Here is a 27,163-nt window from a genome sequence, read left to right on the forward strand (position 1 = left end):
AGGAAGAATACTTTTCAGTCATTTATCTCACCTCCTGCATACTTATTGAAATCAGCACTAATGGATTCTGTAGCATGTGGACCAAATCACATATCAAGCTATTGAGAAACAACCCCGATATCCTAATTTGTAATTTATAGGTGGCTGTAAATCTTGCTTATCTCACATTCCTAATCTAGAACCTTTTAAAAAGCTGTAGAGTCTGTAGACAAACTCATGGGTCACATTTTCGCTTTACCTTCTGTGGTGGCTGTTGTTCATTGCCAGACAGATTAGATTTGGATCTAAAATCACCAAGGGAGGACACTTTTGGGTGTGTCTATGAAGGATGTGTCCATGAAAGAATCGTGAAGACCTACTCCGATTATACTCGGTACTGTTGGAGTCCCTGGACAGAGTAGAAAGTAGACAACAACATCTATCTCTCTGTGTTCTGACTGTGAATACAATAGGACCTCAGGCTCCAGCAGCCAAGACTTCCTCCTCCTGCTCCTGGTGCTGAACCACACCCTTGAACTGTGAGCTCCTCTTCCCCAACATTGCCTTTGTCAGCACACCTTTTGCTAATTCTGTGGTTTTGAGTGAGTTTCAGTAATTTCTTCTCCACTTCCTAACTTCTGGTAAATACGGTAAGGTTTTAAAAAATTAAATAGTGCATGAAAAAAAACCAAAACCATATGTAGAAGATTTCTTCTGCGAATCAAGCAGGAAAAGACTTGAGATTCTTCTGGCATGGAGTGGTTAACTAACACACACACACACACACACACACACACACACACACACACACACACACACACACACACGCACGCACGTACGCGCGCCGGGTGCAAACCTGGCTCCCCAATGTTCTCACACAGCACACTCTTCTTCGTGGAAGCCGTCACGTATGGCAGGGTGCAGAGCGAGGCAGTGTGCCCACAGTGCTGTACTGTGCCTGTTTGTTTTCGCACTTCACTACCTCTCCTACCAGGTACTGTTAGCCTGCCAATTCCTTCCTCCTCTCCCCGGCCATCTCTGCTTTAAGGTGCCTCTGGTCTGGGGACAGTTCCCTTCAAAACTGTTCCAGGGTGACCTGAGTTGTTATTCTCAAGGATGAGGGGCTTGTCTGCCAACCTGATAGCTAGTCTTTCCTGGCAAGTTTTTACTTCTGTAGACCATCAAGAGCTCTTCTGGCCAGCTCTACCACTAATGCTTGGATTTAAAGGTGTGGAACCCGGACTGAGGTCTAGAACAGAAAGGGGACAGACCTCCATTGATTCCAGGTCCTAATCCACAGCAAACACAAGGGGACCAACCTGACAAAACTCGGCTGTTTATCCTCCCCAAAGTGGCTCCATACTTCCCCAGAAGAAACCCCGGAGTACCTCACAGCAGTTTGCATCTGTAGCAGGAATGAGTCCTAGGACACTAAACAGGCAGGAACCTTCTGGAGCTCCCAAGAAGACCAGTCCACAGTGTGGTATGATTGGAAAGACTCCAAACAAAGCAACATATTCTCCATCCCTGGGTTCAGGTACCCCAGGGAAAAACCAAGAAACCAAGTTAAGCAGGGAGCAAGAGCTTAGCACCTGCAAGTCAGGGAGCCTCATTCTCCACTCCTCCAGCCTCTGCGGACCGCTTTGCCAGTCCAACTTAAGTTCTGTGTGTTCATCTGGAGGCGACAGAAACTCTTCTCTCTCCCTTCCTTTCCTGGCTTGGGGGTACAGAACAAACCTCGCGACTGAAAGGGAGGGTTTGAAAGTCTTCCTAAGGAGATCTCCTCAAGTCCCTTACCACCGGTGAGGCAGAAGAGGGGGACGAGGAAAATCAAGGCCACGGGATTCTCGCCCATATCTCGCCCTCATCTCCCTCCGGGTCCCACCACCCGCCCGGTCCAGAACCCACAAGAGCAGCAACGGCGTGTGCGTGCCAGGCTGCCCTCGTCCTCCGGGGTGGCCCGGGACCCCTACCCGCTCACCAGATGGCCATCCTGCTCTTGGGATAGTCCAGCCGCTCCAGGCAGCCGAGGAAGTGAGGCAGCGTGTGCGCGGCGTTGCGGGCGAGGACAACCACGAGCACCGTGGGGCTCTGTAGGGGCGACTCGGGGAACGCCACCGTTTCCTCTCCGTCCTCATCCGAATCGGGCTCGGCAGTGAAGCGCGCCCGGCAGCCGCGGCGGAGCAGGGCGGAGGACAGCAGCAGCAGCGCGCAGGCGACGGTGGCGCGGCGTGCAGCCATGTTCCGCGGCTGGCGGGAGGCGGCGATGCTGCCGGTGGCGCCGGGGATGCGGCTGCCCCGGAGCCGGCGGGAGCGCGCACGGGCACCGACTTCTGTAGCTCGCGGGACCCGCTGTCGCCCAGTCCCGGCCGGAGTCCCCAGCACACCGACTCCCCCGCCGCTCGCGCTCGCTCGCCCTGCGCTCCGCCCCGCGGACCGACAGGTCGCCACTGTGAGAATGGTCGTCCACGGAAAGTTCCCCTAGTCAGAGCTGCGCTTGTACAGCTGAGGTCTGCGGCTTCCTCCGGAGCTGTGAGGTGTGGCCCTGTCTGCCAATGGGCGTGTGTGTGTGTGTGTGTGTGTGTGTGTGTGTGTATGTGTGTGTGTGTGTGTGTGTGTGTGTGTGTGTGTGTGTGTGTGTGTACATAACGGTACAACCCCAAGAAAATTTACTCTGCAAACCACAGTCTGAAGTCCTTCACGGTGACGCGATGGATCCAGGATTTCATAAAGCACCTATTGACAGATTAGAGTTTTGAAATGGGACGTCTCCCCAACCACCCAGGACTGTGAGAAACAATGTTATAACTCCCACAGAGGCAAAATGCTTGTGTTTCAGATACACTTCTCCTGAAATTCATTCTTGACAGAATAAACACCTCAAATCAGAACCCTGAAAATAAAAAGTCCCAATGGAACACCATTCCGGGGCCCTTCTTTTCAAATAAGGTTTCAGTAAGAGCTCCTAACAGCTGGGCTATCTCTCCAGCCCTGGGAGTCCCTTCCTAAGTGAAGAGGTGTGGAAGAAAAGATCCATGTGTCCCCCGCCCCGATAATGACCCAAACTGCCAAGAGTAGGAAGACCCACGTGCCAGAGGGAGGGGAAAGAATGAAGCCCAGAAGAAAGGGTAAAGGTAGAACACGATCGGCGGGCAAAATGAAACCGCTTGCATTCTCAGAGATTATTTACCCTTGAAGATAACACAGGACCAGAGTAACTGTGGCATGAAAACCAGCCTTTGATCTGTGTGCAGGCTAACTGTGGACCCTGGAAGTTCGCAACCATCACCGCCAGGCCAACAAGCCCTCAGCTCCGACCTGAGGCTTCTTCTTACTGATTGTGTTGTTCTTTCTCCACAGCTCTCAGAAGGCCTCTATTTGCTCTTCTCCGCTCTCAGCTCCGACCTGAGGCTTCTTCTTACTGATTGTGTTGTTCTTTCTCCACAGCTCTCAGAAGGCCTCTATTTGCTCTTCTCCGCTCTCTGGACTTTCAACTGGTCCGTTTGTAGCAGCTCCCTTCCCTCACACCAAAACTTAGGCCCTTTTCACATCATTGAAAGTTTCTTACTATAGCCAGGCCATGGTAGCGCATGCCTTAAAATCCCAGCACTTTGGAGGCAGAGACAGGAGGATCTCCTTGAGATCGAGGCTAGCCTGCTCTACAAAGCGAGTTCCAGGACTTCCAGGACCGTCCCACGGAGAACCACTGTCTCAAAAAACCAACCAACCAACCAACCAACCACACACACACACACACACACACACACACACACACACACACACACAAGAAACAAAAACAAAACAAAACCCTTATTATAAACATAGGTAGACATAGTGGCCAGGCTTTTCATTCCAACACTAAGGACTTGGAAGTGTCTTAGCAGGGTTGTGTAGGACCCTGCTTGTGAAACAACGATAGTAACCTTTGTCTCCTAGTGGCCCTCTATTGATCAAGCTCTGAGAAGGAGGAGGCAGCACTGCCTTCCTCTGTTTCTTCGTCTCCCTTTCTCCGCCACAGCAAAGTGTGCCTTTAGCATGCCCTCCCCACTGAGACTAGTCTGGTACTTACAAATGCAGTGAACTCGTTCCAGTTCTCAGCTTTCCAGACCTGTGCTATGCAAGCTCCACTCGTTCAGATTCTACTCGTTTACAAGTTCCTTTGTATCTCAGTCACTGTTGCATTGCTGTGAAGAGATCCATGACCAAGGCAGCACTTAGAAAAGAAAGCATTTAACCTGGAACTTGTTTCCAGTTTCAGGGGGTTAATCATTGTCATCATGGTAGGAGCGTGGTGCTGGAGAAGTAGCTGAGAACTACACCCTGATCGAGAGAGAGAGAGAGAGAGAGAGACTGTCCCGACCCACAGGACACTCATCGTGGGTCTGGTGGGCACCTAGGGAAAAGATGGGGGGCAGGGGATACAAGGACAGACGCCAAGACAAGAGTCTGATCAAGGCGACAACTTTATTCATCCCAAAGGGATTTATATAGGGGGAGGGAAGAGGCAAAGGAATGGGGGATGTGCTGTAGCTGTAATGAACCTGGCAGAGCAGAAGGTCAGTGGGATGGGTAGGGCATCTTGTGTCCTCTGGTAACCTAACTGCAGACTCTAACTTTATCTTTCACAATCCACCTTCTATTAAGCCTATGCCCTAGATAAGCCGCAGGTCTGTTTCTGGAATTTGGCAGGGAGCAGGGTGGTCCCGAGTCACGTACTTTCTATGAGGGGCTTTTCTTATGAGTACGTGAGTAGCAGTACCTGGTTGATGGCCGGAGGTCCCTGACAGAGAGAGAAAGAGAGAGAGAGAGAGAGAGAGAGAGAGAGAGAGAGAGAGAGAGAGAGAGAGAGAGAGAGCCTAGATTTGGCTGGGCATTTGAAACCGCAAAGCTCATCACCAGTGAAACACTTCCTCCAACAAGGCCATGCCTACTCCAACCAGCAGGGCAAACTCCAAATTCTGCATCTCCAACTCTGATGCCAAAGTGCCTTTTAGATCTCCAGTTCCTTCCAGTTTTGTTGGGAGTGTAACATACTCCTCTCACTTGGGCTGGTTCCACATCCAGTCTGCAGCTCTCCTTGGCAGGTATCTCATTATCTCCAACATCTTGGGGTCTCAAATCAGCTCCACATGATGACCTCTCCGAGCCTACACACAGTGGCATCCCTGATGCACTGCTGGCCTCTGCAGCTTTCTTAGCCATGGAGGAAGATTCCATATCCCCTTTCATGTATTCTTGACTCTAAAGCCAGAGCCAAGTGGTTAAAGCTGCCAAGTTCTGCTACTTCAGGGGATGGAATTCGTTTCCGTTGTAAAATTACATTTGCATCATCTTTCTGCTGTAGATTGTTTCCCTAACTGCTTAAGCTTTTCTTTAATTCCTTTTCACAAGTTGAAAGCTTAGCTAGGCAGGGTTTTGTCCTTGGGTCCCTACTCCCCTTATTCCACTTAACATCAGGCTTTTCTTTAAATTTATCTTCCTGAGCACTGGACCTTTTGTCTTCTATATTACATTTCCTGGTGCTCCCTTCCTCCTCAAACTGTATATTTTATATTTTCCTTGCTCTGCTTGCTCCTTTTCATTATAGATTTGTATGAGAGTGACTGCTAATAACCAGAAGACATGGTCACTAACAGGCTGCCTTGAAATCTCTGCCAATGCCATTAATCCCAAACTCTTCAATTTAGCCTCAGGACGATTTTTAGGACAAGGGAAAAAAGCAGCCATATTTTTGTGATGAAATATCATAAGAATAGTCTTTAGGCTACTTATTAATGTTTTTCCCCTTTGGAATTTCTTGACCTAGGTCATTATAATTTATATTGCTCTTAGCATCTTCCATGCTCCTACTAGGATGTTCCAGTAATTCCTGCTTAAAATGTTCAACCATTTCTAGTCCAAGGTCTCAAAGTCTTCCTAGAATAAACAGGCCTCTCATAACAATACCCACTCCTGGTACCAATTTCCATCTCAGCCACTTCCGTATGTTCTCCCTTTTACTTGGTCAGTGTAGTCTGCAGGCAATTTCATTCTCAGAATCTGTCCCCTGCCCTAACCCCTTTCTGTGGAGTTTATACTTAAATGACTAATGGGTTAAAACCTTGTCTCCTGCTGTAACCATTTTCTATGGTGTTTATACTTAAGTAACTAGTGGGTTAAAATCCACTCCACACCTTCCCCCCCCCGCGCCAATAGGAAACATCCTCACTCTCAGAGACTCACCAGCTTGCAGAAGACACTAAGTGAAACCACGGCAGAAGTATGTTCCAGCTACAGCAGAGGAACATGGGTGATAGTGGCAGGACCTTTTAGAAGGGTTTCACAGAGATGTTCTCTCTTCCTTTCTCTTCTTTCTTGGCCAGTGTCCACTCAACTTTCATAACTAAGATCCCCTTACTTTAAGGAATACTTGCCATTTGTTCATATGCTCATCTTACTACAAACTAAGCGAGTTAAAACTAAGACATCATATTACCTCCGTATTTCCTTCTGTTACCTTGTCTTAGCTCTTTTTTTTCCCCAATAAATGTGAAGGCCAGAGATTGACAGCAACTGTCTGTTTCAGTTGCCAGTTGCTCTCCACTGAATACAGAATTTACTCCTTCTTCTAGTAGGTCTGTCCAGGAGCTTTTCCATGCCCTATCACAAGCATTACAGATACATCCCAGTCTACCAGCTTATGCATGGATGCTGAGGACACTGACTCAGGTCCTCATGCTTAGACAGCAAGCATTCTACATACAAAGCTGTCTCCCAAGTCCCGAAATCATTTTAATATCATGTTTTCAATTTGTATGTATTTAGTGTAGGTTTATAGCCAGCTTTCTTTAGAGAGGCTGAAAACTCACTTTGGAAGCAGATGTTGATAAAGTGGCTGGAGATAAGATGTGTTGGAGAGCTATGATTTGATTTTGATGCTTTTTCAAAGCCAGCTATTGTTTAAGCATGCATGTCTACATCTCTTTACAAAAATACCAGACTATTTTTGTGCACTATAAAGTATTTATTAAACACAAGCTGTATTATAAACCAATATAATCTAAAAACAATGTGTCAGTTTCAACACTACTAACTGATTGCCCAGCACCTAACTTGAGAAACATAATGGCCACCAACCTGAAGCCCATTGTGTGTCTCTTCTTGTCACATGTGTTATCCCCAGGCACGAGCAGCAGGTTGAGCTTTAGGTTACTCAGTGTCTTTATTTTGTTTGGATTTCTTTTTCCTATGATTAGTTTTTATGTGTCAGCTCAGCTAGGCAGGGGTGTCCTATTATTTAGTCCAAACAGCATAGAGACTCCTGTGAAATAATTTTTCTTTTTGATATGATTAACAATCAATGCAGTAAACTTTTAAGCTAAGCACATTTCTCCTTGTATTGTGGCTGAGCCTCATCCAATCTGCTAAGGTCAAGGGAAAAGGACAGTATTCCAAAACAAGGAAGAAGCCATGCTACCAGATTGCCTTTGGATTCAAGGCTGTAACATCACCTATCTCCTGGGGTTCCCCCCAGCCAGTCCAAACCTGCCCTACAGACTTGATGCAGACTTGAAACTTTTTAGCCCCTCTGATCACAACATCCCCACCCCATATTTTGTAAGCAAGAACAGAGATGGGATGATTGGAGGGCTCTAAATTGATGGAGGATGTCCTTCTGTATGCTGTGAATATATGCTTCTCTTATTGGTTGATGAATAAAGCTGTTTCGACCAATGGACAGTGGAGTCAGGGAGACAGGCAGCTGCCTTGTAAGCAAGAGACCTGGGCATCACTGAAGATACCCAGATTAAAAGAAATGGGTTAACAATTAAGAGAGAGCTAGTCAATAAAAAGCCTGAACCATTGGACAATTTATAATTAATGTAAGCCCTTGTGTGTTTATTTGTAACAAAAAGGCTGCAGGATGAGGCAGGACAGAAACTTCCATCACAAGTTGTTATTTAAGCATTAAATGCATCTCTTTATCTACGGAAGTACCCATTTATCATCCATCCGTGCTGTTTCTCCATCTGGCTTTAAGCTCAGATTGTTCCTGCTTTGGCTTCCCAAGCTCTGGTAGTACACACACATATTGTGCCAATCCATCATATTCTGTTCATTGCATACTTTCTCAAGCAGTTTACTCCATGTTTTAGAGTAAGAAAATTCTTAGATACTGTATCAGAGCTGGCTCATCAACTATTAGGAAACAACACTTTGCACCACAACTTAGCGATGGCTTTTTCTCTTGAGACTGACTATCCGTGGATAGATATTACTGACTTTTTTTGTAGGAACAAAATGATCTGGCTCAAATATCAGCCTGGGAAATCAGCTCTGCAAGTGCCAGATTACTCAGAACATAATATTCAGGAGGGAATCGGATTCACTGCTACTTACTTACGGACTTTTCTTCTAAGCCCCTCAGTACTCTAATCTAATGAACTGTTGAAGCACTTACAAATGGAAAATTCCGGCAGACTCTACCCTGCTTTCTGGTAGATTTCACTCTAAGCTTGCTACAGGAGTCCTTCTGATTCTGTGCTTTAATTCTTCTTGCTCATTCTTAGCCATTCCTAACCAGCAAGAACTGCTTTAAAAATCTTCATTTCTTAATCTGGCAGCAAAAATTCCATTTTTATTCAACTCTTAAATAGTGAAATTAAAAGTCAGAAGCACTCCCTATACACGTGTGCCTATATCATTATTTTTCTAGACAATAGAATTTAATCTTGAATAAAAAGTTTCTAGTGCTTTTTTTACCCTTTCAGGTTTCTCTTTCTCCTCCACTCCTCCACTTACCCTTTAACCTTTAAATGTAAGGTAGAAAAATCTTTCATTGAAGGTGTTTGGAAGTCTTGTTCACATAGGGTCTAATCTCTTTAGATCTGCGTCCTGAATTACAGGATCCCCTTTCTCAGATTAGCAACCGAATGTTACACCTCTTTGACTGATTTAAGTCTTTAGGAGCCAGAGAGAAGGGTTTATTCATTTCTAATCACTTGAACTAGTTCCAGTGTTTGGTGCTCCAGGGAGCCTCCTAATTTTAATACTGTTTGCTTTGAGGGAGCTTAATAGCTGTTTCGTGGAGGCAAAGATAATGATTCCCTACAGATATAACATATTCAAGGGAAACTTAACGAATCTTTGTAGGTAGAGTTTCCTTGTATTTATTATTCTGAAACATTCGAGGTTTTCTCTTTTTCTTTCATTTTCAGCAGCTTGGAACAGTGTGAATTCATGCCTCTTTTAATTGATATTCATCGATCATTTTGTACCGCTAACAGTTTTTATTAAAATTGTGAAATTTTTGGCCATCATTTCTTCAACTTTTCTACCCTTTTCTGTATGTTAGTCCACTACTATGTAACACACCTCTAAGACTTTTCTCACTCGCTGTGTGTTTGTTTATTGTGTCAAGGTGTTGTCTTGTATCCCAGGTTGAACTAGAACTCCCTCTGTAGACTGGTCTGGTCTCAAATTCAGTTCTCCCGGTTTAGCCTTCTGCATACTGGGATTGCAAGCATTCACCACCCTGTCTAGCACTTAGCTGCCTCCCACCCCTTATAAAAGTATCTGTTCACGTCTCCTGACTTCTGTTCCTCTGGCATCAGCTTCACCTACCTCTTCCTCCATGATTCCATTTTGGCTGTCAAAATTCGCCCACTGAAAAATATTTATTTCTGAAATTGAAATTGTCATCTTCAGTTGCAGAATGCCCATTGGATTTTTAATTTTTTTTCTTTGCTGAAATTTGACTTTTGATATTTCCATGAAAACATGTTTTGCTGCACTTCATTGCTGATGTATGTCACATTGAAATCTTGCTTATTTCAACACAAGATTCTTTTTCTTTGTTTTTGGTCTTCTTTTTTTTTTTTTTTTTTTTTTTTTGGTTTTACGAGACAGGGTCTCTCTGTATTGTTTTGGAGGCTGTAGGTCCAGCCGGGCCTCAAACTCACAGAGATCCGCCTGCCTCTGCCTCCCGAGTGCTGGGATTAAAGGCATGTGCCACCACCGCCCGGCTGGTTTTGGTCTTTTTAAGGCAGGGTTTCTTTGGGTAGCCTTTACTATCCTGGAACTTGATCTGTGGAGCAGGCTGGCCTTGAACTCAGAGATCTACCTCTCTCTGCCTCCTGAGTTCTCAGAAAGCCATGTGCCACCACAACACAAGATTTTTAATCCATTGTGTTTTGTTTTTCATATGTAATTTTTTTTAAATTTTATTTTACATATCAACCCCAGTTCCCTCTTACTCCCATCTCCCAACGGTACCCCCATCCCATCCTGCATCCTCTCCCCAGGGAGGGTGAGGCCTTCCATGAAGGATCATTACAATCTGTCACCTCATTTGGGGCAGGGCCTAGGCCCTCCCCATCCATTGTGTTTTGAAGTACTGAAATACATTTGGGGCAGGGCCTAGGCCCTCCCCATCCATTGTGTTTTGAAGTGCTGAAATACCCTGCCTAGTACTTTTAATTTTGGAAGCCTTTTTGGTCAGCTTAATATAGTCAGTGTCTTTGTAATCATTCCTTGCTTCCACCCATCTTCTCTTCAGTCTGTCCTCATAGCTCGAAGTGATGCTGTTAATATGTACCAGGAACCTCCACTGACTCCCTTTCTTACTCGGGGTCAATTCAAATCCACTTGCCATGTCCTACTCATCTGTGGGAAGGTACTGGTCTTTGGCTCTTAAGTCACATGCATACGTTAGTTTTCAATAGTCCATCCACACCTCACGTTTAAACTAATCTTGAAAGGTGAGCTCGCTCTAAAACTACGTTTTTATTTTAAACTTCGACGGTAGGGAATTGATTGGGGCCTTTTCCTGTTCTCAGGAATTTAAGACCAAGATAGAATCCTTCATTTCTCAGGCGAGAATATGAACTTAACAATGGAGCTAGCTGAAGGACTCTGAAGTCAGGCTGTTAGCGAACTTCCTCCACTCTATCACCTGCCCAGATTGGGGAGAAAAACAAACAAACAAACAAACAAACAAACAAACAAATGATGGGGCGGGGTGGTGGTGGTGGTGGCGGTGCCAAGGGCGTGGCGGGGACTGGAGCGCGTGCGCGCAGGTGCGAGCACCCTCGGGCAGGGGGCGTGGCCCGCACTCTCCGCCCCGTGTGTGCGGCGGGAAGCGGAACTGCGGAGCGCTGGGCTCGGCTTCTGGCCGGGCGGGCTTCGCGCGACACCACTGCTCTCTGCGCGGGCAGCATGGAGGAGCACGGCGATTCCGAGCCAACCCCGGGATGTAGCGGCCTTGGCCCGGGTCCCGTTCGCGCTGGCGGCGCCACCCCCCACACGTGGGCTCCCGAGGACGCCTGGATGGGCACACACCCTAAGGTCAGGAGGCGCGAGGCCAGTCGGGCGCCGACCCGGCCCTCCTCACAGCGACTCCTCTGGGCCGTGTCCGGCCGGCGGAGGACGCTTGCCAGCCTCCCGGCGGGGGCGACCCCTGCGCAAGGCCGCAGATCGCCCGCAGTATCATTTTTGTTTGTTTATATGACTAACACCGTGCCTCTCACTCTGCCAGAGCCGCTCTTATCCAGAGGCCTCTGATAAGCATACCTGTTTTTCCTATCTAGTCCTTTCTGGGGTGAACTGATTGAATCCACGGTTAGCCGATCTGCGGGCTATGACTGAGACCTAGGAGTCCACAAATAATGTGCTTAGTTAACCACAGTCACATTCCACGTAGCCTTAGGCCCAAAGTGTGTGCGCCGTCATTCTGTATGGAAACGGAATCCCATTTTTTTCGGATTTCTTAGAAACTGAATAAGTTCTTGCACAGGGCAGAGCTGTTCATGTTGCCAGTTTTACTGTATTGGCCTCAAGGAAAATAAGGATAGCCTTTTCCTAACCTCTGCTTCGGAAATCGGTGGTTTGTATCCGAAAAACCACAAACAGCATGCTGATAACGAATGCAGGTTCTATAAGGATCTTGAGGATTGGATTGGTACATTAATAAAATGGCAACTTTTCCTTTTGCGTTATGAACTCAGATAAGCGTCTAAATATTCAAGGAAAGGAAATATTTGAAAGTACAAATCTGAAAAGATGAGCCTTTCCCTACTTCCTGAAGCTTGATGTTTTCTTGCTCTCTTCCGTTCATCTTCTCCATAAACAATAGCATGGAAATGTTATAAATTTAACAAATTATAATAATGGGGGAGGAAAGAAGAGAGGCAGAGACAGTGGCTAGTAGCCTGGACTCCAATTCAGACTTCTCCATTTTGAATCTTATTTCTGTTACCAACGTTGACTTTTTTTTGTCATTGACTCATTGTGTCTTGTGCTTCAGTCTTTTGACTTGTCTCAGTATATCACAGTCTCTTCATTTAAAAACAGGCATAATAGTAGTACTTAACCTCATAGGGACAGTTTTGTAAGATGTTTGACATATCAAAAACACTATATAAGTATCTACTAGTAATCTTTTAAAATTGCATCTAAGACTGGGCGGTGGTGGCGCACGCCTTTAATCCCAGCACTCGGGAGGCAGAGGCAGGCGGATCTCTGAGTTCGAGGCTGGGCTGGACCGACAGCCTCCAAAACAATACAGAGAAACCCTGTCTCGTAAAAACCAAAAAAAAAAAAAAAAATTACATCTAAGTCTGATATTGCCTTTAGACAATTTCCTTTCTTGCAGGGTCTTTTTTTTTCTTTGATGCTAATGACTGTCTGTCTAGACCTACTATCAAATTTTCCTGTTGATACTTTTTTCTTCTAGGATCAACAAATTGATATAAAAGAGAAAAGAAATAATGTGTATTTTACAGTTATACCCTTTAGTTACTTAATTTGAAGACCGCTTAATAAGATGTTACTGGATTTTCTCATTTACAAGCTTATTATTTTATTCATTGAATCAGAAGTCCGCACTACTCCACATGGATAAAATTCATGATTGATTTCTCACATAGACTTTGTAGCCTGACCCAAAACTATGTCTCTGTCATGCATTGTCAAGCACTTCTGAGGTGTGGGACAGGCAAAGCCCTCCTATCCAACCTGTATGTGTACCATTCAGTGGATGGAAGAAGGCGACAGCAGGCCTGCAGCCCCCTCCAAGGGTCTGCAGCTGTCTCATCTGTGAGTCAGCTCTGTTTATGGACCTGCCCACTGACACGTTTGAATGCCCAAGGCTTTCTCTGCAGGAGTAGGTTTCTGAGTTTTTCCTGTAACAAATAGCAAGTCTGAAAGAAGTTGTTTGCTTCTTCTTTTTTTTTTTTTTTTTTTTTTTTTTTGGTTTTACGAGACAGGGTCTCTCTGTATTGTTTTGGAGGCTGCCGGTCCAGCCCAGCCTCAAACTCACAGAGATCCTCCTGCCTCTGTCTCCCGAGTGCTGGGATTAAAGGCGTGCGCCACCACTGCCCGGCTAAGTTGTTTGCTTCTTAAACCTCAAGTAAATCGAGAGTGGGAGTGCAGAGGAAGTTAGTATAAGTTTTTCTGTATGCAAATTAAAAAGACCAGAGAAATAGAGGCTTCCCATAGCATAACCCAATCAAAGTCGTATTTAAATTTTCTCTGACCCTGGTGGATATGTATCTTTATTGACTCTTGAATATATGTAGCTTATTCTCACTTTCCATAATTACTCACACCATTACTCTTCTTCTCCGTGTACTCAATTTATATTATATTTATGCATTTAGTAAATACTTGTTAAATGAAAGAAAACAGTGAGCTATTTCTTTCTCTATTTAACAATTGTGTTTTGATTTTCAGTACCTAGAAATGATGGAATTAGATATAGGAGATGCCACCCAAGTTTATATAGCATTCTTGGTTTACTTGGACCTCATGGAGAGTAAGTTGCTTGTTTATATTGCTTTGTTATTGGGGTGTGGGAGGTTGGGAAATTTGGTTGTCATATAGCATTGTTCACATATAATAAACGAACATTTTTCATTTACTAGTAACTTTTCCAGTTAATTTTACACTTCTTTGTTCATTTACATTGGGAATTATAAGGCTGTAGAAAAGATCAGAAAAGCAGAAGAGAGGATTATATATCATGAGTGGTTTGTTCTACTGAGTATTAGAAATTTAGAATGCTATCTTTTGTTTTCAATGAATGCATTCTTGATGCTTTTTCAGGTAAAAGTTGGCATGAAGTAAACTGTGTAGGAATACCAGAACTACAGCTTATCTGCCTCCTTGGCACTGAGATAGAAGGGGAGGGGCTACAGACTGTGGTGCCTACACCCATTTCTGCTTCCCTCAGCCATAGCAGGTGAGTGAGTACTTTAGTCTTAGTGTAACAGATCCATTGCTTATTAGATGGTTTGTGCTTTCTCCTTCTTCTTCTTCTTCTTCTTCTTCTTCTTCTTCTTCTTCTTCTTCTTCTTCTTCTTCTTCTTCTTCTTCTTCTTCTTCTTCTTCTTCTTCTCCTTCTCCTTCTCCTTCTCCTTCTCCTTCTCCTCCTCCTCCTCCTCCTCCTCCTCCTCCTTCTTCCTCTTCTGCTTCTTCTTCTTCCTCTTCCTCTTCTTCTTCTCTTTTATAAGTTCTTTATATGTTTTTACCCATAATCTTTTATTGGCCCTATTTTCCGTTTTTAAGCCCATTCCTTACTGTTTTTAAGGTATGTTTTAAATGAATAACATCCTAATTTGAATATGATCATGTGTGTCTTTTCTTTCTTTTATAATCATCATCTTTGCATCTAGCTTAAGGTATATTTCCTGCTTGGAATTCTAAGTATAGGTCTGTTTTTAACTTTTAAAAGGGTACTAAGAATTACAGTGTTTTTTTTTTTAATGATACAACAGGAAAAGGGCTCCTGTTTTCCTGTGAATAACTACTGTTTGCCTTCATTTACAACAGTTAGTTCTCTTATCATGTTCTCATTTACCACCTCTTATAATCACAAATTCCATACATGCAGTGAAACCATGTTGTAGTTTTTGTTGTGTTTGTTTTATTTTAGTTGGGAGATTACTGCTTCAATCTCAGTACTCTTTATAGATCTGTTTAAGTTGTTTATATTCATTAGGTTTGTTACGTTTGGTAGACAGTATTTCTATCAATTTCTTGTAGATTTTCCAATTTCTTGGAGTCTAGATTTCCAAACAGTTCCTCTGAATTTCATTAGTATGGATCATAATATCACCGTTTTATCTCCAGAATGGTTATTTCTCTGGTTAATTTGATTGTTTTATGCTTTTAAAGAATGAGCTCTTAGTGTCAGTGATTCTTCTATTTTTTATTTCCATTTCATTGATTTCTGCTCCATAATTATTATTTTTCCATCTATTAGTTTTGAGTTTGGCTTTTCTTATGTTTCTCAAACTTGAAGATACATATTAAGTTTTATTTGAGACCCTCTCTTTAATTTAAGCACTTACAGCTTTGAGCTTTCTTCTTACCAATTGCTATATCCCTCAGTTCTTTTAAGTTGTGTTTTCATTTTCATTTGATTCTAGAATTACTACATAGTAATATGAGTAATATGTAATTATTACATAAGCTCATAATTACAAATTTGAATTATCATAAAGTACCTATATCCAACTCGCATAACCGTGGCGAGGAACTTGTCAAGCCTTCCCAGACTCCTTCCCAGTGTGTGGAATAGCTCTTTCCTTCTCACAGAAGTAACCGCTGTGCTTTCCTCTGTAGTAATTGACCTGGCAGTGCTGCTTTCCCCTTTGACTGCTGTTCAAGAAGTTATGTGAGAACGTGAGCGAAGGAGACTAACATATTATCAAGAGTACTGATTTTATTGTAAGGATATCCTGCCTGACCCTAGTGTTAGAAACATGTCACACATCACAGAGCACATCGAGGCCCTGTCTGGAGCTATGGTGGTTAGCTTCGTGAGACTGTTGTTTCTAATGTTCATATTCCTAACAAAACTGTAAATAACATTTTTATCAATTGGGAAATGGGAAGCATGCTAAATCACAGAACCAAAGGAATAAGCAGTCTGTTGGCATGCAGTTTCATGTGTATTTACAATGATAACTCCTGTATACAGTCTGAGTTTTCAGATTTGTAAGGCTTGGCAGCTGTCACTAACTCTAGTTGTATTAACTACAGTATAGTTACAGAACACTCTGTGAGTGCAGACAAACAACAATATACTGTATCAGTTAAAACCATTTCAGTAGCTGTCTTGCTATTTGAGTGTTGAGTGGCAAACTGACAGATGTACTTACATGGCTCATTCTTTACTTTGTGCTGTAGAGTGCATATTTGCTACTTCCTTAAAAGGTACTAGTTCATAATATCAGTTCTTAATGTCAATGTATATCTGGCTACATTTCTCAGAATTTCTGGACTGTTTTTGCATCTATTTCCTACTTACTTTCTCAGGCTTTGGACTGGTGATTTTGTTTTCATAGTCTCTGACACTCAAAAGGCAGATTCCATTTCAGGGTGTATGAGTATTTGAGTGATTGAAGGTCTATATGAGTATAAGTAAATAGTTTGTCATATTTTCAGACACACAAATTAATGTGGTATGTCCATATTGCATGGCACCTTAGCTTGTTTTCTGTTCAAATGAAGCTCGGGACTCTAAGGGATCCTTATAACACTTGGTAAATGCCTGTGGGGGCAAGTACTTTTCCCCAGACAAGGCAATGCTATGAGGCAATGGTCATAGATTCACAGAGGTCACCAAACTGATGGAAGACTGGGGATATAGCTCAGTGGGTAAGAGTTCTTTGTCTGACACAACAAGGGATTCCTGCATAAGTTAGAGGCCTGCCCTATCTTTTTCAATGCTGGTGTTGAAAATGAAGTTAAATTTATGTTTAGGTAGCTTCTCTTTGGGTGAAAAGGGAAACTAAGCATTTTACCATGATTATATATACTCACTGATGCTAGTACACATTCCTCCAAAGGAAAGCTATTTTGCCATTGGTTTTTGTTGGGAATCATGAGCAGAAGTTTGTCATACTGAAGTCAAGATCATAATGTTCCAGGCATTTGGGATAGGGTTGAATACAGGTGATTGTAAAGGGGAAACATTTTAAGTAACTTACTGCAAGGTTCGGGAAGAAAGAAGAGAAGAAGGCTTTATAAAAAATTTTTGACTAGTGGTGGTTTGTGTATTCCTGATAGACCTAATATTTTTTTTCTCAATTTTAATGTCAGTTTAGTACCTTCCATAAGATACTAGAGGGGCTGAAACTGGAATCAAAGCTTGCATATCTAAGCCTTTCTGTAGTTATATATGCTTAAGTGATCTGAGAAAAATTAATTTCCTCTGTGATCATAAGATGCACAGTTATGTGGTGCTGTTTTTCACATGACGTTAAATCTCTCTGGTAAAGATGTTAGTTACCTGTCCTCAACAGTAGCTGTGCATTGCTGCTTTTTACTCTATAAAACCTTCTCAGTGTTAGAGGACAGTGCAAGTGAGGATGGAGCCCCCAGTTTCACAAATACTGGTGTTCTTCTGGGTGAGAGAAAGTCATCAGATGGCCTTTCTTTCTTTCTTTCTTTCTTTCTTTCTTTCTTTCTTTCTTTCTTTCTTTCTTTCTTTCTTTCTTCCTTCCTTCCTTCCTTCCTTCCTTCCTTCCTTCCTTCCTTCCTTTCTTTCTTCATTATGAATACAACATCCTGCCTCCTTGTATGTCTGCACACCAGAAGAGGGCACCAGATCTCATTATGGATGGTTGTGAGCCACCATGTGGTTGCTGGGAATTGAACTCAGGACCTCTAGAAGAGCAGTCAGTGCTCTTAACCTCTGAGCCATCTCCAGCCCCCAGATGACCTTTCTTGGCATGACTTCCAGTCCCAGTGCCACTCTGCAAATTAGGAGCAGCATCAACACTCCATCTGCCTGCCAGTTCACCTCTAGGAAGCTGAAAGCCTAAGACCTGCCATCCTAGGGCAGTGAGACTCCTTTGGCAAGATTCTTGTACCATGAAGACTATTGGAGCCCAAATTAGAGTTCCTAGACTTGGTTTTCCTAATCTGCCTAGCTTATTTAGGCATATCGTATCCTGTTTGCCACAATGCTCTCAGAAGAATGCCCTTTCTTTCTCCCTACATTGAATCACATGGATTGTAGTTCTTTTTCTTCTTTGTTACCATTCTTTTCTCTACATAGCCTTTGAAGACTGCCAATAGTAATTTTTCTTTAGGAGACATGATTACTTACACAAGTACTTTATCAGCTATTAGTGTTGTCCCAGCGAGATATCACAGCAGTCTCCCACACAATATAAGTGGATAAATTATTTATTCACATACCAGTTGCATTAATGGATTTGCAGGGAGAAGAGCTGATATTTTAAAACACTGAGCTGTATAGGAAAAATTAAAATTTTATTTATTGTTCTTATACTAAAGTGTTAAGAATATAAAAATGTGTATAGTTATACTTTTAACCATTAAATACAGTGAATATAAATGAGTATGAATATAGTTATAGGCTATTGAAAAGCAAAATAGAAAGATCTTTTGGAGAGAGGATGAGATAGATTTCAGATTGCTCATGATTTTTATCCCTTATATTGGATGCCTGGGATCAAGGCTACACAGTATCACAGACCTTTCCTACATGATGCTCTGAGTCCAGGGCTGAGAGGGACAGATTATACCCAGTGTGATTAAATGCACTGAGAGATGTATCTATAAGGAATCAGTATCAGCTCAGGACCCCGAAGACCAAGTTCTCAGCACAAAGGAGAATTATTTGTCCCACAGGGACAGAGGGCATGAATAAGAGACAGACAGGAGATAGATGGTGAGGGAGAAGGGGAAGGGAACAAGTGAGAGGGGGCAGGGATTTTTGTCCTGGAGGCACAAAGGACTACCTCTAGATAGAGAGGAGACAGATGTGGACCATAGGAAAATGGTGGTTTATAAAGGGAAAAGCCCATGTTAGGATGAGTTGTCTAATTTTAATTGGGCTTTTGATTGCTGGATTCAATACTTTGAAAACTGGACCCTGGTAGTCAGCCTCAGGAGGAGGAGGTCAAGTAAGAGAACAGACCTTGGTGGCTAGCTGAAGGGATGGAATCTGATGGTTTTTAGCAAGGTAGAGGGAATGGGGGAGAAGGGCAAGGCCTGCCAGAGCCATGTTTGTCCTGCTTGAACTGTCTAGAGTCCTGCAGTGCCTAGGACACTGAGCAAGACTGCAGAGGATGAGACCTAATCTCTATAGACAGTGTAGGAGGGGATAGGGAGTCTGGGAGCATTCCCTGGAAGACAAGTCATTTAAAAGAAGCACAGACATTGAAGTCATGTAAGCAAATTATTGAGCCTAAGAAAGCCTGAAAAGGATGACAGTGTTGTTGTGACTGGGTGTTAGTAATGGCAGAGGCAAAGCTGCCCACAGCTAGTAAGGGTGCTCTGTATTTTGTGTTGGAGTTCATATGTGTATGTGGGCGGAGCAAGGCAGAGATGTTCAGTGGGAGAGAAGAATGAGGAGGGGAGAAGAGAGACAGTAAGAACCTTCCGGGAAGCAATACTGCAGGAGAAGGAATCAGAGTCAGGAATGCAGAGTAAGAGAAAGCTAGAGCAGGATTTTGCCACTCCGGGGTCTTTAGGAAACAGCAGCAGGCCCTAAAGCAGACAGCCGTGAGGGCACCAGGAATGGTAGTGCTCATTTCCATTCCCATGAGAGTGTAAGAGGCTGTTAGCACAAGGACGTCCTTGGAGCTTGAAGGAGTGTGCAGTTCCTTCACGTTCTCCTCTTTACTGCTGTGGACCTTTGCAAGCTTCTGGCCTCTTTAAGTATAGAAATGCTCTGGGGCTCAGAACTTTTCCCGCTCACTCTCTAGTAACCTCCTCTGGTCCATGGTTTTATATGTTGTCAATATGCTGATGGATCCCAATTTATACTTTCATATTTCCACTTCAAATCATATGTGTAATGCTTTACTTGACATATCTACTGTGATCTTAAAGGTGTCTCTAATTAGCATGTTGAAAAAGAACTTCAGATTTGCCCTACATTTGTTCTTTCTGTGATTTCTTCTGGTTAGTAAATAACAACTCTGTTCATTCTGAAGTGCACGCATACGCACACACACACCACACACAGTGGAGAGAAAGAGAGATGTAAATATTTCTTCCCATTCCTCATATTTGACAAATGATCACTAGTACTTTCCTCCCTAAATGCATATTATAACACTTGGCATGCTGATACTCACATATTGTGTGTTTGGTCTTATTTGATTACTTACTGTCTGTGTTTCTCCACTAGAAAGTAAGTTCCCTGGAAGCAGAGACTTCACTGTGTTCATTGCCTTACACCTAGTACCTAGCCTGGGGCCTGGTTTACAGAAGCCAGTATTATTTGCTGAGTGACTAGTTCCCGAGGCAGACTTGATAGGTAATAGCCATTATCCGTTCAAGAGTTTCCGGAGGGGGGGTATTCATTTGCAGAGCCTCTCCATTTCCCATCTGTCCACTGTAACTGCAGTGTAGGCAATCCAGCAGTGCCCTGCTCTCCTTACCTTCCTTCCATTGTATTCTTCCCCCCCCCCCCCCCCTATGCATATGGCCCTTCACCCTCTGTCCCCTTGTGTTGTCTTATGAAAGAAAAGATTAGAAGAACCAAGTTTCCTTATATCATCTCTAATTATTGTTGTTTATTTGACTTAATTATTTTTCTCAAGACAGGTCTTGCTTTGTAGCCTGGGCTACCTTGGTATTCACTCTGTAGCCCAGGCTGGCCACACACATGATGTTCCTCCTGCCTTAGTCTCCTGAGTACTGGGCTTGTAGACATGCACCACCTCATCTGGCTGAGATTTAATACTTAAATGCTACATTGTTTTCTTGAATGATGACTTTGTTCTTTAAAAGACACTCCTTTTTGAAAGCATGGCATCTTTATTAGTTTATTTAGCAGCCACTCTTATTTGAGGCCTGAAGTCTAATAGCTGATAAAATGACTTGTACTGTTTGGCTTCCTTGGTAATCAGGACATGTGTCCTCATACCACCTCTGCTGGGACTCACTACTTGCTGCTGAAACTGCAACCCTAACCCCCCCTTTCTTCTTTTCTTTTTTCCAAAATGACTTCTTCCCAGTGAGGTAAATAGCCACACAGGCTCTTAATTCTTCAGCAAATCTACTGAGAGTTCAGCTGCCTTGCTTTTTTAAACTGGGAAGTTCTGGCCTGCTTCCCAAAGCTGTGGCCTGCTCTCCCTGGAACTTTTCTTAAGAACGGAGCCCATGGAAGAACACAGCTTTCTTGGTGTTTCTGGTTCTGAGTGAATTTTGAGCTGCTCCAGAGCTGCATCATTAGGTAACATTCTATTACAGCAAGATGAGACTGATGAAAAAATCAGTGCCTTTTGTAGGTAGAACTCCTGTATATATATCCTTGCTTAGCCACACTAAGGAGAGCAGAAAGAGACACTTCTGTGGATAGAAATTAATATGACTTTTAGGTCATGGTGGATTTTATTTCAACATTTTTAGTTAAGAGTAATATTTTCTTCAGCTTCTTGCCCTCATTGCAAATCTCTAAATCAAAATTGAGATTTGTGGAAAAGGTATAAGTAACTTGGTCTAGGGACATTGGTCAAATAGTGTTGACTTTGTCTTGGTTTAGGCTGGTTGTCAAATTGGTTATATCAGTTTATTAAAAATCAGCCTCCTTGAACCTGCATAAGACCAAACTAGCTCCCTTAATATAGGTGACAATGGTGTGACTGGGACAATATATGAGTCCACTGGCAGTTGGTCCAAGATCTAACTCTAATGCACAAACTGACTTAGTGGAGCCCATTCTATATGGAGAGATACCTTGCTCAGCCTAGACACAGGGGTGTGGGGGTGGAGAGGTGACTCAACTACATGATGGGATAGATTTAGTAGACTTACTATGGGAGGCCTTAACCTCTCCATGGATCAGCTGGGAGGAGGGGAGGAATGGAGGGCTTGGGAGGAAAGGAGGGAGGGGAACTGGGATTAGAATGTAATAAGTTAATAAAATAAAGAACAACAATAAAAAGTCAGCCCCCTTTTTATCGTATAGAGATCATCTGTGAAGAATTATGAAAAGGGAAAGTCTGCCATCAGCATCAAATGTTATTACTGATAATCAAAAGCTATGAATATTATTGACAAATCCTTTTCTTTAGTTGAGAATTTCTCCTTGAGATTTCACTGATTAGAAAAAATGAAACCCTTGTTAGTGTAGAGGGCATGTTCACATGTGGAGTTCTCTTATTTTGAAATAAGAATTCATATTATTGAAAATTAAGTTACCCTTTAGTGCATCTTAATAGTCATGTGTGATTTTAAAGTAGAACTTCAGAATCTCCATTGTTATCCATAGTTTTTTACAAGACTAAGATAGCATGGCCTATTGGCATAAATGTTTTTATGAGCTCATGCAATATACCATAAAGAAACAAATTCTTGACTAGGAAGATTGTACTCTAAGTAAACACATGTTCAAAGTAGTCTAGACAAGACTTTAAACACAGAACTTTGTAAGCTTGCCCATATGTGGTGAGGTAGCAGCCGGGTACCATTTTATCCATTCACTGTGAAGATGCACTGGTAGTTTTCCTACTCACCCCACCAAGAGGGATAAACAAGAGCTCAGAAATAGGAACTTTCATTTAATTTGGGCAGTAAGTTCCCTCAGCTCTGAAAACAAAACCTCCTTTACAACTCTGTGTTAATTCTCTAACCTTAAGTGTTTTGAGTAAGCCTGAAAATATTTTGCTGTTTAGAATTCTGAAAACAAACATCAATTGAGAATCAAAACACAACAGTGACTGAAGTGGAAATTTCTATCCTTGTTTAGTAGTGTGAAATATAAAATCCCTATACTGTTCACTACTTTACTTTAGGAAAAACACACAGACACCCACAATACGCACATACTCACATGAACGCAAGTGCACGCGCGCGCACATGCGCGCGCGCACACACACACACACACACACACACACACACACACCCCTACCTCAATTTAGACAGTAGATCATATTGTATAAAGTTTTCTTAAAGTCTTTTCTCCTTTGTCTGTGTCCTATTCTCATCACAGTCTGCAGTTAGGGATACTAAGAGAAATTTGCTTTCAGCTTGCCCATTGCAGGGTTTATGGGCATGTGCTAGGTTTTATATATGTTGCATATTGGGAAATAAATGTGTCACTGATAGGAGAAGATTTAGATAAACATGTTAGGATTCTGTAGTGACCGTGTTGAGCCTAAGGATCCATTTAAGAAGTATTGTCACCTTACTGTAGAAAACACTGCTGTTCCACTTCTGTTGACCTTAGTTTTCCTCAACAAAAGCTGAAATCTTAGCACTGTTCTATATTAAAGGGGAAGCTGTCTTTTTAACTGCATTAGCTAAACAGTTTTGATATATGGCATTTATAATAATGAGGACATTTCCCTTTATTTCTAGTTTCTGTTGAATTTTTTTATTCATTTATTTGTTTGTTTATTTACTTATTAAGGCAAGTCTCACTATGTAGCCCTGACTGTCCTGCCTGCATCTACCTCCTGAGTACTGGGATTAAAGGTGTGTGCCACCACCTATCCTCCTGGCTAAAATTTTATATGTTATTATTAAAAATTTCCAGGGGAAACCCTGTCCCAAAAAAAACAAACAAACAAAAAGAAACAAAGAAAGAAAATGTTTATGACTAAAACAGTTATTAGTCTATTTTATTTTTGGTAGAAAATACTGATTCAAAGTAGAACTTATATATGTTATCTTTTTTCTTTAACTGCTAATTTCGATATGGATTCGTCACCCTTTCCATCGAGCAGAATAACAAAGTCCTCACCAAGACTTCTCCTGAATATCTCTGGACCAAACTGCCTATCAGCAGGCCTGTAGTTCATGGCCATGCAATTCAGCAGAAGTAGAATCCCTTTAAGAGCTAAGTCCAAGTTCCTGTATTCAGGCTGCTTCTAAAAGTGAATATTTCCTATGTTCCTACTAATAGCCAGAATGCCTTTGTAGTTTAGATTAATTTTAATATTTACTGTAGTAGTAATCTTAGAGGCAAGGGTGGATATTAAATATTTTGCAAAGATAGGAAAGCTAGAATAGGTCTTGTTAACAGAACTTGTGCTGTGACTACATGACCCTTAGAGAAGCCCTTTCACTTCGTTTCAGCTTTGAATACTCTAAAGGGGTGCACTATCTTCAGTTTGTTTGTTCAAAGTATTGTCCTCATTGAATTCCTTTTGTACTCCTGACAAAAGTATTTACTAGCTTTATAAGGGCTGGAGAGATGGCTCGGTGGTTATGGGCAGTATTGATTTTACAGGGGACCAGGTTTGGTTCCCAGCACCCACATGGCAGCTGGCCAGCAGTAATTAGTCCCAAAGGATCCAACACCCTTTTCTGGCCTCTCTGGGCACTGCACACACAGGATGAACATACATATGTGTAGGCAGAGCACTCACACACATAAAAATAAACTTAAAAAGCAGTGTGTATGACAATTTAAATAAAAAGTATTGGGGAGAAGAAATTTTTGAGCAGGGAAACGATGCCAGAGAATAATGTTTAGAAATGAATGTCAGAATATAATATGTTTTCCCTCCTATTAACTTGAAGAAAAAAAAAACCCTTAAAGGACAGGTTTATTCAATCACTTAAATAGAAAAATTGGCAGGAGACCTTTACTGTTGTATAATAGCAAGTACATTTACCAGGCATGCAATTAGAGTCATAGACCCTTTGTGTATTCTGTGGTAGAAGTTAATATGCTAATTAACCTTCTGTCTTCAATATCTTAACCACTGGAAATTGATTTGCTTTATGATAAGCTAGCTAATCATTTTTTATTTACTTATTTAAGAAAGTGTTTGGGGATGCTGCATTTTTACCCAGTTTTTGACCACAGACTTTCTTGAGTAGGTAATAAGGATTTTTAGCTTGCAGTTAACAAAAACTAGTAGTACTTAGAAGACCTAGAATTATATTTGGTGGATTATTTTCCAGGATAAGCAAGCTGAAATGCTGCCATTATCAATTTTAAATGTTTTATTTTTCTATTTTTATTTTAGATTTTTATGGTCAAACTCTGTAATGGAAATCATAGGACTGTGTCTACTTAGGTCTAATAGTTCTGGTACGTAGAAAAACTAACCAGAAATATTTGAAGAGAGACGTCCTCATACAGAAAGATGCCCCCTGCAGCCTATCTTTACCGATGTTGTGTCCTTCTTTCCTGCCCCAAGTTAAAAAAAAACAGAAAGAACCTCATAGTAGCAGAACAGTTGGGCCAGTGCGTGACCAATGGGGAGTGACATGTTCAAAGGTAATATTTGTAACCCATGTGAAAACAAGGGGCATGTTTACTACAGTCGTTGCTTTGCAGATATGAGACAGGGTCTCACAGTGTAAGCTCCAGCTGGCCTAAAACTCTATGTAATTTTCTGTGTCCCTCCCCAGTCTGTCTCCCATGCTATGGTACAGGTGTGAGTGTCACTTTGTTCCCGCTAAGTTTCCAAGTTGGGAAACTGAAAAATTAGCATCTGTAATCCTTAGCCATTAAATGCACAAACCATTCTTAGCGTTGTATTTTGTAGGTTCCAAATATAATTAATCTGAGTAGGTAGGTCTTTCTTAGGGCTTTCTGTGTGAGAAGACAACTTTTAATGTTTATGTTCAAGCCTCAGACATTGCCTTAGCAATATTTTACTTTTCCCTCAAGAATTTATACTGCTTGATCGTATCATTAACTGGGTGACTGTGAGTCTCACATATACTTTGTCTTCATTTTCAGGATAAGGGAAATCTTGAAGGCATCTAGAAAATTGCAAGGTGACCCAGAACTGCCGATGTCTTTTACTTTGGCCATAGTGGAGTCGGATTCCACAATAGTCTATTATAAGCTTACAGATGGATTTATGCTGCCGGACCCGCAGGTCAGTTTTGAACTAACTGCCAGGAAACAGTGATGGAAGAGAAAAGGCGTGGATCAGGCCACTTGGTTTCCACTTCAAGGAAGAAAAGGCTTGGTTTTTATTCCCCTGAAAACTGTCTCTGTCTTATGCAATGCAGAAATAATTTGGTTTTCCTATTCTCTGGAGAAATTCTTATTTTCCCAGAGCATTTTGTGACATCATCATGCATCTTAAGTGAGTAACTGAGATGAAATGCAAAGGCCAGTAATAGTTTTCATCAAAACACTTATTTACAAATGCTGGCACTTGACATTGTCAGTAACATTTTAATACATATTTGGCATGTGCTTTCTCTACAGTTGTCAGCCTAATTGGGATAGTTACATGAAATACCTTTCTAATCTTACTCTTACATATGTTCTCCACTAGGAGCGTTCTGATCTTCTTTCTTTGTGTTACAGAATATTTCTCTTAGAAGATGACACCTGTCCTGATGCTGATTTCATTCGTGAAAGATTGGATTTGAGGGCCATCAGTCTGCTTCATTTTGTGTCTCAGAGGTAGTCAGGCTTGCCTTTAGCTAGTGCCGACCCATAAGCTTGCTTTCAGCATAAAACCTTCTTATATATAAGAAGAAGAATCTATATTGCGTGCAAATATAGGGTAGTTAGCCTAGAACATTCTTATCAGAGACATTATAGTTATATGAAGGTTTATAGTAAGGATATGTTCAGATGGGGGAATCTGTATATGCCTATGCCATCCCACACCTGGAGTCAATGGACTAGTACCCATGAAATGGACATGTACCCATGAAATGGTACCTGAGAAAATGCTACAATGAAAACTGGACACAAGAGCATTAGAACATGGTCATGGAAGCAAATGACACACCAGGCTGTAAAAGTAGATAATCAAATTACCAACTGTTGTTATAGTAGGATGGCAGGGCAGTGAATGGATAACTTTGTTTCTCTCGACATTTCATTTGTTATTTGTATTACTTTTATAATAAAATGTTTTAAATTAAAGACCTATAGTAATCCTCCATCATTGTATGTTTTAGCATCTTGTAACAGCACATTTATTTCATTTTACTTTTTTTTTTTTTTTGGCTTTTTGAGACACGGTTTCTCCATATTGTTTTGGAGGCTGTCCTGGAACTTGCTCTGTAGACCAGGCTGGCCTCGAACTCACAGAGATCCGCCTGCCTCTGCCTCCCGAGTGCTGGGATTAAAGGTGTGGCCACCACCGCCGGGCTTAGCATTTTTCTGGTCAGTGAAGTGGGCATGGGCTTGTTGGCTGAGGTGCTACTGAGCGTGCTTCCTCCCTCAGCTGCTTGGCTGCAGCTTCCCACGCCTTGTGCTACTCTCGGCCTCTGAAGGTAAGCTAGA

The 27,163-nt window shown here is 42.2% G+C and overlaps 2 protein-coding genes across 3 annotated transcripts in view; one reads left to right on the plus strand and one right to left on the minus strand.

Annotated features, from left to right (window-relative positions):
- Colgalt2 (collagen beta(1-O)galactosyltransferase 2) overlaps window positions 1-2,526 on the minus strand; it is a 107,485-nt gene extending 104,959 nt beyond the window's left edge. The window contains exon 1 of the mRNA XM_040737600.1: window positions 1,961-2,526. Within this exon, the coding sequence (XP_040593534.1) occupies window positions 1,961-2,220 (260 nt within the window). The 5' untranslated portion in view covers window positions 2,221-2,526. The remainder of the gene's footprint in view (window positions 1-1,960) is intronic.
- Window positions 2,527-11,105: 8,579 nt separating this feature from the next.
- On the plus strand, window positions 11,106-26,800 carry Tsen15 (tRNA splicing endonuclease subunit 15). 2 transcript variants are annotated; one of them, XM_005071278.4, is made up of 5 exons: window positions 11,110-11,304; window positions 13,690-13,771; window positions 14,062-14,197; window positions 25,649-25,790; window positions 26,231-26,800. In XM_005071278.4, exons 1-5 carry the CDS (start codon window positions 11,176-11,178, stop codon window positions 26,249-26,251), a joined length of 510 nt encoding a protein of 169 aa, XP_005071335.1. In that variant the 5' UTR covers window positions 11,110-11,175; the 3' UTR covers window positions 26,252-26,800. The 2 variants fall into 2 exon arrangements, with proteins under 2 accessions (XP_012969709.1, XP_005071335.1); XM_013114255.3 differs by having other exon boundaries at window positions 11,106-11,304; window positions 25,649-26,800.
- Window positions 26,801-27,163: the final 363 nt, after the last annotated feature.

This window comes from Mesocricetus auratus, unplaced genomic scaffold (genome assembly GCF_017639785.1).
Source record: "Mesocricetus auratus isolate SY011 unplaced genomic scaffold, BCM_Maur_2.0 Super-Scaffold_100676, whole genome shotgun sequence".
NCBI classification, from domain to species: domain Eukaryota; kingdom Metazoa; phylum Chordata; class Mammalia; order Rodentia; family Cricetidae; genus Mesocricetus; species Mesocricetus auratus.